The 13,160-nt window shown below is 29.7% G+C and overlaps 2 protein-coding genes across 2 annotated transcripts; one reads left to right on the top strand and one right to left on the bottom strand.

Moving 5' to 3' along the window:
* Positions 1-4,324: 4,324 nt before the first annotated feature.
* Positions 4,325-7,378, bottom strand: LOC100256529 (uncharacterized). Its single transcript, XM_002273874.5, has 4 exons — positions 7,117-7,378; positions 6,530-6,652; positions 6,096-6,386; positions 4,325-4,994 (listed from the first exon to the last, which is right to left on the bottom strand). The coding sequence occupies exons 2-4, from the start codon at positions 6,635-6,637 to the stop codon at positions 4,425-4,427; spliced, it is 969 nt and encodes a 322-aa protein (XP_002273910.2). The 5' UTR covers positions 6,638-6,652; positions 7,117-7,378; the 3' UTR covers positions 4,325-4,424.
* Positions 7,379-11,293: 3,915 nt separating this feature from the next.
* Positions 11,294-12,243, top strand: LOC100259767 (ethylene-responsive transcription factor 2). Its single transcript, XM_002271578.4, has one exon. It carries the CDS (start codon positions 11,397-11,399, stop codon positions 12,039-12,041), a length of 645 nt encoding a protein of 214 aa, XP_002271614.1. The 5' UTR covers positions 11,294-11,396; the 3' UTR covers positions 12,042-12,243.
* Positions 12,244-13,160: the final 917 nt, after the last annotated feature.

The raw sequence follows: 13,160 nt of genomic DNA, 5'->3' as shown, positions 1-13,160 counted from the left end.
CAGAATGGCTCATTCATTCACTACCCGATGAATTACCATGTCTTTCAATTGTATCCCATGCAAAACGTACTTCACTATCAAAGCTACCCAAGAGTAGCTCATTTGTTCAACAGCCATATCTACCATTGGAAGATTCTAGATTTAGTATTAGTTATGGAATGGGTCTCGGGCAGCTCTACTACAATTTGCATGTAGTGCATTGTCCTCCTTATTGGCTCTTACACGTGACAAATATCATTATTGGTTTGGACGGGGAATAAGCTACACCTGAATCTTGTTCATGAAGTGGTGTAGCTCCGACTATCAATGGAATATCTCAATTCTGGTGATGACAGCGAGTTGAAAGCTGAAGGTGTAGAAGCTTGTAGATCAATGACACTTGTGTTCTGTTCCAGCAACCATCATACCTAACATTTTCACTTTACAATCTCGGGTGGTCATTTACCTTATTTGAAATTCTGTTCATGGAGAATAATAAGGTAGGTTAATAGCATTGAAAGAACTTATAAGGATGGAAGGAAAACTTGTCGGAAAGAAGCATGTTTTGCTCGAATCAAAACTGGCTATGTTATGGGAATGAAGTTGGATCATGGTGACAGTCCTCATGGAGTGGGAAGGGGGTTGCAACTTGCCTCCATGTTCTACTGAAAATAGCTCTCAATGCCCACAATGCCATGACCCTACAGTCCTGTCACCTCAGATGGTTTCTTTCTTATCAACACTAGCAAGGATTCTACTCCCATGCTCAGAAATTGAGAGACTTGAGATTAGATTGGAAAATTTGAAAGACATAAGAATGTAGTGTGGGGCTATTGCTTGGATAACCCATTCTTGTTGGTCCTTAGGTCAAGACTAATCTAAGACCACTTCTTAATTGCCACTGCACCAGCCTATGTGCATGAAAATGAAGTTGCATAACTTCATTCTCGTATGTGGCAACTATCAGCTTGGAAGAAATGCACAGTCAACTCATTCAACAAGCTCCATTTTTTTTTCCACCCAATATGAGCCCTCAAACACCACCTGGCTTCAGTCCCAATTGCACCTCGGGCCCCACTCCTGCATGGCCACCCTCCAATGCACCACCTAAAGGCCACGTGTTATCCACTTTGATCTTTCATCCTCACATGTCAAAATTTAATTTTCAAAACTCCAATTTTCAAGTTTAATTTTCAAATAATTTTCAAATTTTTAATTTCTAAATAATTTTCAAAACTCCAGTTTTTTCCAAATTTTATCTTCAAAACTCCAAATTTCAAGTTTAATTTTCAAATAATTTTCAAAATTCTAATATTCAAAATTCTAATTTTCAAAATTCTAATATTCAAAATTTAATATTCAAAACTCCAATTTTCAAATAATTTTCAAAACTCTAATTTTCAAGTTTAGTTTTCAAAACTTTAATTTTCAAATAATTTTCAAATTTTCAATTTTTAAAATTTAATTTTTAAAACTCCAATTTCCAAATAATTTTCAAAACTCCAGGTTTTTTTTTCTAAATTTAATCTTCAAAACTCCAATATTCAAATAATTTTCAAAATTCAAGTTTTTTTTTTCCAAATTTAATCTTCAAAACTTCAATTTTCAAATAATTTTCAAAACTCCAATTTTCAAATAATTTTCAAATTTAATTTTCAAAACTTCAAATTTCAAATACTTTTCAAAATTCCAATTTTCAAATACTTTTCAAAACTCCAATTTTCAAAACTCCAGTTTCTTTTTCCAATTAAATTTAATCTTCAAAACTTCAATTTTCAAATAATTTTCAAAACTTCAATTTTCAAATTTAATTTTCAAAACTCCAATTTTCAAATACTTTTCAAAACTTCAATTTTCAAATACTTTTCAAAACTCCAATTTTCAATTTTCAAATAATTTTAAGTATTTTCTTTTCTTCTTCCTTTCTTAGGGTTTAGAGTCACCAAAAATCCAATTTTTAATAAATTTTTAATAAACTTGCTACATTTCCCTTCAAGTAAACACTTTCACAAATTTTCTTTGATTTTAAAATAATTTTTCGTTTTTCTCGATTTTTTTAATAAATATGAATGAATTTTCATAATTCCAAAACAATGGAATTTATGAGATTAATTCATGCAAAATCAATTGGGTTTTGGTGAGGACCTTACATATGAGTTTTCTCCTTTTGATTGTCAATTATTATGCTTAATGAATATTGTTTGATCTTTATCTTACTCTTTGATATGCATGTGATAATTTTATACTTGAATTAACCTTGTTTCCATGATAACACATTATTATTTACTGCTAAGGTACGTTCTTGCTCCTACTTTGTTTATTTATTCTTCATGCATGATTAACTTCCAATGTATAATTATTCCTTGGTATTCATTGATTTTTTTGTCAAGTGTCACATTTACCTTACTTTATTTAGTAGAGACCCGTTTTTAGGAATTTAGAGAAGTGCTACGATCTTTTACTGTACATTTCCAATAAGTAACCTGACCCTCGGACCAGATTTTGATTTTTCATCGACCTGTTTTTCCTTTAAGAGTCACACTTAAGGTTTTTCTTTCTTATTTTATTTTTCCTTTTAAAAAAAACAAAACAAAAATAAGTAGTAACTTCAAGTCTTTTTTAAAAATCATATTTTTCAATAAATAAAAAGCAAATCGTGCCATCAAGTGGGAACTCATGAAGCAAAATGCGAAGTCCACACATCTTCATAAGAGATGAGGTTGTTTTATATATATATATATATATATATATATACACATCTTTAATAATGTTTTTTAAGACACTTCTTAAGAAATGGTTTTGGGGAACAATTCTGAAAATAAATTCTGAATTGTTTTTAGAATAAAATTTTGTTGAAGAATTTTCGACTTATTCTCATCCTTATATACAATATAAAAGTATTCAAGTATTTTCTATATTGTCAATTATTACTTATTAACATTCTATATATATACATAAAAAATAAAAATGACTAAAAATACTTAAAATTTGTTCTAAAAACAATCTATTTTCATAACAAATTCTTAAAAAACCATACTCGGTCTTTTATTAAACGTGTTTTTTTAGTTAAAAAACTAAGGAACGTTTGGTGGTGTTTTTTAAAATTTGTTTTTAAAATAGAGAATAAAGAATAGTTTTTTAGAATTTTTTTTTAAACTAAAGTGTTTGGCAAGATGCTTTAAAGAATAATTTATTAAAACAAAAAACAAGAAACTTGTTTGAATAAAAGAATTTATATTGTTTTTAAATTCAATGTATAACTTTTATTTTATAAAAATTTTATAAAATTAATTTATAATAATATAAAATCAAATTCAAATTAAGTGTTATTAAAAAAAGTAAAAATTAAATTTACAATTATATATGATTCAAAAGATAATTTTTTTTTTAATTATGAAACAATTTTTTTATTGTAAACAAAAATTTCTATAAGATAAAAATAATTTTAATATTCATTTTTAATACATATCAAATAAGTACTTTAATTTTTAATTTTTTGTTTGATTATGATTTCTCATGCTTTTTTTTTTTTTAAGTTAAGAATCAAAAAAGTTTTTAAATGTTTTATAAAATTAAGGATATTTGGTAAGTTATTTTATAAAAGAATTTTAAAAATAAAAAATAAAAAGGCGTGTTCGAATAAATTGTTTTTTTAATTGTTTTGATTTTGTAAAAATATTTTAAATTCAATTTATATAATATTAAATAATTAAATTTAATTGAAGTCTTATTAAAAATGAAAATAATTTTTTAATTACGTATAAATTAACAAAATGTGTAGTTTTTAGTAAAACATAAATATTAATATTATAATAAAATCATAAATTATATTCTTCGTAGAAAATATACTATTTTATTATATATTAGAAAAAGGATATTTTATTATATTCATAAATTTCTAGTATTAATGAGTTTATTATTTAAGTTTTTAATTATTTTTAAAAATTAATAGACTTGTTAACAAATCCAACGTATTAAGTCTTGTTTAATTTGGAGTTAATTTCTCTAACAAAAAAAAATTAAAAATAATAATTCTATGTAGAAGATAAATAATATAGTGTATACTTCTTTTTATTATTTTTAAAAACCACTTAAAACAACTTTTACTTGTTCTCTAAAAGGTGTTCTATTTGTTCTTTAAAAGGTGTTCTCTATTTTACTTTGTTTTTAAAAACTAGAACTAGAGAACAATAACCAAACAATGTTATGAATTTTTAAAAATAGAAAACAGTTTTTAAAAACTTCGCCCTATAGACTCTAAAATTATTTCAAAAAATAGTTGTCAAATACGGTCTAACTCAACATAACCCCACTCTAATTAACCTAACTCTTCTTGTCAACAAAATCAACAAAATCAAAAGAAATATTTATATCCCCATGAATCCAATGTACAAGGGTTTTAGACAGCTAAATGACACATTTTTATAAAGGCAAAGTTGCAGCATTCAACTCACATCAAGATTTTCTATTATTTCAAAATGCATTTGTAGATTAGAAGGCCTATCAGCAAAATAAAATCTCTCACATACCCGTAATTTCCCTTCACTGTGCTCAGCTTCTGATTCAAGCAGATGAACCAATTTATCCTTTTCATTTCGAATCCAAACTCGCCTCTTGTCACGCCATTGCCTGGGAGTTCCATGGACAACAAAACGAATTCCTCCACCGCCTTCTGCAACCCGTTTTGATATTCTGTAGATGACATCTTGATCAGTGATATATGCTCCAGCAGAGTTCAAGCCAACATCCACATAATGGATCTCAGCTATGCTGTTTAAGAGGCTTTCTATTGAAGTGGGTAGTATTTGATACTCTTCCTGGACATCAGATTCTTTTATGTGGGGTGAACTCCTAATAGATGCAACTTTGGAGAAGCCAAGCTCAGTAACTAGCTGATTAAGTACAGTACCACCCTTGCTGAATCCGAGGATGAATGTTTTGGGTTGATAGGAACAAGATGCAGATAGCCCGAGTGGGCATGGTTCTTTCTGCCTTCCTGAAATAGCTTTCTTTGCCTGACATAGCAAGTAGCAACATACATAGAATTCAGGAAGTTACGCAACACCACAAATAGTTAGCAGTTTCAAGAAATGGTTGGAAACATACTTCACAAAGCGGCTAGGAGTGCAATTACAATAACCAAATTTGGCAAGAATCTTCAGTCTCAAATTGATTGTAACAAGTAGCAAACAGTTTGTGCTACTTCAGAATATTTCACATTCAAGTTGCATGGAGTAGAATTGAGGAATGAGGATCGGGATGAAAGGAAATACACACAAAAGTTTGAATGAAATAAGAAAAAGGAAAATTTTGCATGGGATTTGATTCAGAAACGAACTCGATAACAAACACACATCTAAAAGGCTAAAATATGATGCAGTTGCCTATACTACAATGAGATATAGCAACATAGACAGATGCCCCACAAAGAACTTGAAGCACTATGGCAGGACCTGTAAATGAAGAATGAAGCATCCTTGTTGGATACCGGCACTTCATGAATTCTTATGCATCACAATTAAATTTATCCTTTGCTTTTGCTCTAGTTGAATTCAGATAAATGGATGGCCAACTAACTTGCTTCATGATCTTAGCCTCTACTACGAATAGTTTTTTACTTGCAAATTACAATCTGTTTAGATGCTAAAGCCCTCCAAATATATTTGAATATACTATTCTGATTGTTTAGTGTAAATACATCTCTTTTTCTTCATGAACTTCAGATTTATTTTATAAGCAAGGTAAGCAGTAGTTTCCATTGTGAATCAACTTCTAACTCCCGTAGAAATACTCATGCAACATTTTCTACAAGTATCAAATAAAACTCTTGGAAAAATAGATCCTCACAATAACAATTCAGTAAGCCGCTTTTCAAGAAACGGCCTGGATGTACCAGCATTATTTATCTCATATTATGCAAATTTGAAAATATTACTTAAAAATGTAATCATAAAGTGCCCGGTGCAGTGGCATGAACATATCTATCTTCCTGATTTTGGTTTACATTGAAGCAGTCAAGCCCAAGTGGCTCAAAAATTCATTCATTTGGACATGCACAAGGGGGTTTAAGATTGCTTTTATAACTCAAATGCATTGATCCAAGGAGAAGAACACACCTCTTCAAGGCAATTTGACAAGAGTGAAACAGTAGATGTGGATGCCGGGAATCCACTTGGACTGTATGATTTTGGATCTCCCCATTGATTCACAGATGGGATAAAATCCTTATAAACAGCAAAAGGGCCATTAAAAGTGGAAGCCTCTACAACCCAAGCATTGACAGAACCACCAAATTTGGAAACCAGAATTTCAGCAATCTGCTCTATATTTGACAACCTCTCAATCACTGAATTCCCAGTTCCTTGGACACGATCTCCATTGAAGAAGATGGCATTTGCAGAAGGCACCTGCATCATACATACATAGATATTTAAAAAATGATAATCACTATCATTGTAGCTACCATGGGATGAGGGAAAACTGCAAAAGAATCAGGGGTTCAAGCAGAGCTGAATTGCATAGAGCATGAAGTTATGTAAAGTGAATTTACAATTAGGGTTTTGGAAGTGGGTGAGAGGCAGAGAGATGCTGCAACTCTGTAGAGGACCCTGCTGCTTGGGTGCAGTGGAACCTTCAAAACACCACTCCAACGATCCATGAATCAACTAATCAACTGTTAGCAGAGATTGAGAATGCACAACTTAGCCAAATTTCCAAATCAAGCTATTACAATTTTTAATAATCCCACAAAATAATCCAAAGTGAAATTAAAAAAAAATCCACAAATTTGGCATTCCAAATTAATCCAATTTCCCAGAACCAAATGCAGCCGTAGCATAACAATCGGTTCGGAATTGAATTAAAAACACCATAGACGTCCAAATTAATTCACCAACAAAAAAAGAAGAGAGAGAATTCCAAACTAAAAGTTTCAAACTCCACAGAACTGGAATATGGTAAATTGAATCCATTTCTCCAATCCACAACAGAATTATAACATCAAGCAACATTTCAAATTCCACAGAACTAGAACACCAGACCAAACCCAATTCTTCCACCCAAACAAAACCTCAGCTTCGCTGCACATAACCAAGTACAAACTTCAGCCTAACATTTCTACAAACAGCTCATGCGCACCTTATTATCATCAACGGTTATGCCCTGTTTGGTTCCCGAGAAACATTGGGCAAGTAAATATCAAACAACACAAAATTGAAACTAATACAAATATTCGGCTCAGCTGAGTTCATTTTTCACGTTTCCTTCATGGGAAAGAAGTCAATATTTCAAAAAAAACAAAAAAAAAAAATCAGAGTAAAAAACTATTTTCTCTTGCGTAAGTGAGTTTTCTCGAGAAACAAACGTCAAAATTTGTTAGCACTTCACACATAGGAGAGACATTTTCAGAACTTAATGGGCTGGGGCCTAAATTCAAGGCCTAACAGAATCCTACCCATCTCATTTCAGAATTGACTGGGCTGGGCCTTTTAAGCCAGGCTCTGCAAACCCTGGGCTGTTATACTAAATGAGCCCATATATGTTCAAATTGTTAATGTCGGACTAATATAGGAAACTTTTCACAAAGCATGTACAATTACATAAACAATAATAATAAACGTGAAGGTAATTTAAAAAAAAAAAAAAACATGTGATTATCACTTTTACAAAGATGGGTTGGTATTCTTATCTTTTGAATTAAATATAATTTATTTTAATGGAAAGTGGATTGTCCTTGATAAGCCTTAAGCCACATTCAATGTTTTGTGTACTCCGCAAGGCAACTCCTAATATTATTGTCAAATGGCCATGATGGTGACAACCATTGTGTCCTTTTTCAACTACCACCACTTCTTAATGTCATAACGAAATTTCCAACCATCCAAAACACCACTCACCACCCTATATCTTCATGTAATGTTCCTCCATATTCAATTTTAATTTTGTGTTGAAGGCTACAAACCTCCTACTATTTTTTATTTTTTATTTTTGAAGTAAAAATAATAATAATAATTTTTATATAAAATGTAGGAACTCTTATTAATTAAAAAAAAAACATGAATTTATTTATGTTTTAAGTATTGGGATAGTAAAAAAAAAAAAAAAATTAATATCTTAATTTTTTAAAGATAAATTTATGGGAATTTCACTATTTTATATATGATTTATTGTTATTGTCTCTTTTTTGAAATAAAAATAGAAAATCTACACTAACAATATATAAAGTAAAAAAATTTATTCTTTAGATGAAGACCATGTTCAATTTCTTGGGGCCTTTTCAGGCTCAACCCTGGATTTGCACTAAATCATTAAATATGAATTGTATGATACATATTTCAAAAAAAAAAAAAATGATAATCCCACGTAAAACATTACAAGATAATAAAATATTTTAAATAAATCTTTATAATTAAAAAAAAATGCATTGTTATCATTCAAAAAAAGAAAGAAAATGAGGGAAATAAGTTAATATTAGTTTTAAGAGAAAAAAAGAAGCTATATTTGGTTCAAGAAAGTAAGTATAGCAAAGGAAAACAAAATGTTAAGAAAAATATTTAAAGAGAAAAAGGAGAAAATAAATGTAATTAAAATTAGTTAAAAATTTAATTATTTTTATACTATATAGAAGTGAAAAAATAAATAAAATAAATTTAAAGTAATATACGACTTTAAGGGCCTATTTGATAATTATTTTTAAAAACAATTGTAAAAAGCGGTTTTTTAAAACTATTCTTTAATATTTTGTAAAATAAAAATTTGTTTAAAACCTCAAATGCTTTTAACCTAGTTTTAATATTTTTAAATATATTTTAAAATTAATTTTTATATTTAATTTTTATTTTTAATCATTTTACATATTTATATAATTATTTTTTAAAATCACCCTTATAAAATAAATAAAAATAATAAAAAACAACTAAAATATATTCTTTAAAAACATCACGTTTTCTGCTTAAAAACACATAAAACAATTTTTAATTGTCAAACGTCTTTTTCTTAATTTTTTGTTTTAAAAAAACAAAAAACGATCATCAGAAAACAGTTACAAAACATATCCTATCTTTTTTCTTTTTTTCTTTTTTTTTTTTTACCATCTATCATTTATCAAATTCTTTAGAGCCAAACAAAGCATAAATGGGTGTGAAACACATCCACATTAATGAATAAAGGGAATAATTAATCAAAAAGCATGATGCCCACCACCTTATTGTATATATATACTTTTGTTCCAACAACCACCCACTTAATGAAAATTTCAATTACTTTTGTTGTCATCAACACGTAGAAGCTTCCAACTTTCCCAATATTATATTTATCCCATTGGATTCTTCTTATAACTACACAAACCCACATGATTAACATTAAATAGAATTTTATTTCTCGAGGGGATGACTGTTTAATAAGGGTTGGTTTCTAATCTTACTGGGTCAAAGCCTCGATCAAACTCATTGAATTTTATTTTTATGATTTAATACTTTTCATTTTTCTTTGAAAACTGGGTATAAATTTAATAATGTATTCACATTCATTCTCGTACACGGCTCTTCTACTACATGTTTGTCATCCCTTCTAAATTTAGAAACTTCTCATGGATGTCATGACATATTTCATGATGATATTGAAATAGTCTTTTAAAATTTTATATTTTTAAAATTTTAATGTATTATTTCTTAGAATATGGATATTTTTATTATTTTTTATTTTATATGTGTTAAAAAAAGAAAGAAAATAAATTATTCTTAATTTTGCTTATATATATAATTGTAATAAAAAGGGTAAAGATATAGGTTATGTTTGGTTCCCGGAAAATACTAAGGAAAGAAAAAAAATGCAAAGGAAAATGATTTTTTTATGTTTGGTTCTCCTATGAAAAACATCAAAGAAAATCAAATATGATTAAAATTAATTAAAAACTTATATATTTTTAAATTATTTAATCTTTATATTGATAAATTAAAATAAATAAAATGAGTTTGAAGTAACAAAAAAAATAATTTATTAACTTTTAATCTATTTTTTTATTTTCCTTCACTTTTTCTTTCCTTCTACTTTTTCTTTATATTTTCTTTCCCTTGCATTTTCCTTCAAATTTTATGGGAACCAAACATAGCCTATGGTAATATCCAAATAAACATTTCAAACCTGCTTTTAACTTATTCATTTTTCATATCAAATTTATTATATTAAATATAAGAGCGTGATCCCGAAAAGCTGATCTTATTGTCACCGCTAGACATAAATATAATAACGTGTTTAAAATTCAAAATCAATAAAAAATAAGATTGTTCTGTATCTCCAAAAACCATTCTCATTATCATCTCTAAACGCATATATAACTTCATCCTATTATCATCTCTAAACATGGATATAACCCCTACATGTGAGAAAAACACATATATAACTTCATCCCGTTACCATCCCTAAACATAGATATAACCCCTACATGTGAGAAGACCATAGACAATGTAGGAGACTTTGTCCAATGGGACTACCGTGGAGACAAAGCACCTTTACATGGCAAAATCAAATCCCATTTGCAATGCTGCATGGAGCCCCTACAAACCCACTGCTTTCATCATTTCTCTCCCCACTTGTCAACCACCCAATTCAAAATCAAAATGAAATTTATGTCTTTATTTATTGGATTTTTTTTTCATACATATATATATAGTATCCAAAATTCAATTTCATTTTTTAATTTTATTATTTATTTATTTATTTATATTTTGATTTTAAAAATATTGATAATAAGAGAACATAAATGAAATGAAATGAAAAAAAAGGGAAAAAAAAAGGGAAAAATAATCCCAATGGATGTGGATAATCTACGGCTGTGAATAAATTAATTACCGGAGAATCCATGGTTTATCAACTTAATTCATTTAAAATTGCATGTTGACCAACGCCGACATTTGACCCTAGCCGCCAACCATGTATAATATATTCAATGCCATATCGGCGAATCCAATCCAACAGATTATTCTTTTCAAACCCAGTATTAAAAAATTCATGAAAAAATATATATATTTAAAAAAACAATATCTTTATAAAAAGCTTTATAAAGATTTTCTTTTATTTTTTTATGAAGCAAAATTTGAAAAATTATTTTGTTATAAATAATATTAATTTTACATAAATTAAGAAGCGGAAAGGACAAGACAGCCGTCAGCCTTTGTCTATTAAACGCACGTGCTGAATTGATTTCAACTGGCGGTTGAACATATTGCAGGTAAGGTACCTGGAACGTACCAAAAATATTTTTTAAATGAAATTAAAAAAATCAAAAGTTAGTGTGTCACCTGGAGTGCATGAACGGGTTGATCCTCCCTCTCCTATATAAGCCAGCCATTAAAGACATCCTCCAAGCCAATCTCATCAGAGCTAGCCAATTTCCGGCGCCTTCTATTACAAACTAGAAAATGTACGAATACACCACGTTGGAGTCCGATCTGGCTTTTCTTGAATCCATTAGCAACCATCTTCTCGAAGATTCCGAACTCCTGGCGCCGATCTCCGGCAATGTTCCTGGGTATTGCTCTGCTCCTTCCTTCACTGGATTATTTTCTTCTCAAATTTGGGGGAATTCTCCGGTGGTGGATTCTGCGGCCGCCAGTGGAGTTGTGGAGGTAAAGGCGGAGGTTGAGGAGGAGGCGCCGAGAGGGGGTGTGGCGAAGGAGGAGGAGGGGAGGCGGTACAGGGGAGTGAGGCGGAGGCCGTGGGGGAAGTACGCGGCGGAGATCAGGGATCCGGCGAAGAACGGCTCAAGAGTGTGGCTGGGGACGTATGAGACGGCGGAGGACGCCGCTCTGGCTTACGACCAAGCCGCTTACAGGATGCGCGGCTCTCGCGCGCTCCTGAATTTTCCTCTTCGGATTGGGTCTGGGGAGCCGGAGCCCGTGAGAATCACCGCCAAGCGCCGCTCTTCGCAGCGGTCATTATCGGAGGCGGTGGCGGCACCCTCTCTGAAGCGTGGAAAGGGAGTGGATTCGACGGCTAAAGTGGAGGCGGCTGAAGCAAGCGTAGTAGAAATGTTCCAAGCCAATCAACGATGGGTGAAATCATAAAATGAAGATCAGCTAACCGGCTCATCTCTCTAATTACCATTTAACCCCTGAGATCTAAATTAAAAAAAAAAAATTGACATTTTTTTTTTTTTTTTTGTGTATTAATATCAAGATTTATGATGATGTTTGTTTGATGGTAAAAGTTCATGTGTACCAAAGAGAGAAATCTTTAAATTCAATTTCTTTTTTATATTCTCTTAAATTTGTTTTTAGAAATAATTATATATTGATGAATGCATTTACGGTTACTCAAATTGAATGTACGAAAAGGAAAAATAATAGTTAAATTTTTAAAGAAATAAAAATGCATTCATTTATTTATTTTATTATTTTATAAAAGGATTAAATAATTTGAAATAAATTTTTAGAATCATATTTAAAAATATTTTAAATTGTTTTTTAAAATAAAATTTTATTTAAAAATTAAAATATAAAAATAAGTTTTCTCATCTCATTCTTGAGAATATAATAAAAATATTCTCTATATTTTATATTATTACTTTCACATATCATATAAAAAGTAATTGAAAAGCAATACTCTTCACGTGTAATAATGTCGCTTTCAAATTCAATAAAATGTCACTTCAAATCCACTGTAATGTCATTTAAATAATGATAGTCCAATGTCATAAAAGCTTTAATCCACTCTTAAATTATGTTAATTGATTTCCAAATAAGATGTACAAAACACGATCCAAAACATAGTATCGAATCGAGAGTTATGGAGTTGCTCCTTCCCAAGCTTCAAAAAAAAAATTGTTGCATGAACCTTGAAATGATGGGATTTTTTTTTGTTTTTTTTTTTTTTTTATGTTTTACATTTGTGGAAAAGTGACACATGGAAAGCAAGTGATAGATCTGGAGTCACTTTTGGGCTCCATCTGTCCCCCTTTGATTAAGCATTGAGGTTGTTTTTTGAATTGTAATTTTAAAAACTTATTTATGCTTTTTAATTTTTTTAAAGTAATAAAAATAGTAAACTTTGCAACATTGTATTAATTAAAAATGAAAATATAAGTTTTTATAGATATACCAATAACTCAATTTTATAGATATATCGAGATATCTTAGAAAATATGGATTCATATTTTGACATAGAATATCAATGAGACAAAATTA

The sequence above is a fragment of the Vitis vinifera genome, chromosome 15, assembly GCF_030704535.1.
Source record: "Vitis vinifera cultivar Pinot Noir 40024 chromosome 15, ASM3070453v1".
NCBI classification, from domain to species: Eukaryota; Viridiplantae; Streptophyta; class Magnoliopsida; order Vitales; family Vitaceae; genus Vitis; species Vitis vinifera.
Note: the sequence above shows the minus strand (reverse complement) of the source record. Positions and strands in the feature narration are given on the sequence as shown.

Bases quoted from the DNA above. Each gene is read 5' to 3' on its own strand.
- LOC100256529 (XM_002273874.5), bottom strand. From the start codon at position 6,637: ATGGATCGTTGGAGTGGTGTTTTGAAGGTTCCACTGCACCCAAGCAGC. The intron at 6,387-6,529 runs GTAAATTCACTT...TGTATGATGCAG, and splicing joins CCACTTCCAAAACCCTAATT to GTGCCTTCTGCAAATGCCAT. The intron at 4,995-6,095 runs GTGTGTTCTTCT...TTGCTATGTCAG, and splicing joins TGTCAAATTGCCTTGAAGAG to GCAAAGAAAGCTATTTCAGG.
- LOC100259767 (XM_002271578.4), top strand. From the start codon at position 11,397: ATGTACGAATACACCACGTTGGAGTCCGATCTGGCTTTTCTTGAATCC.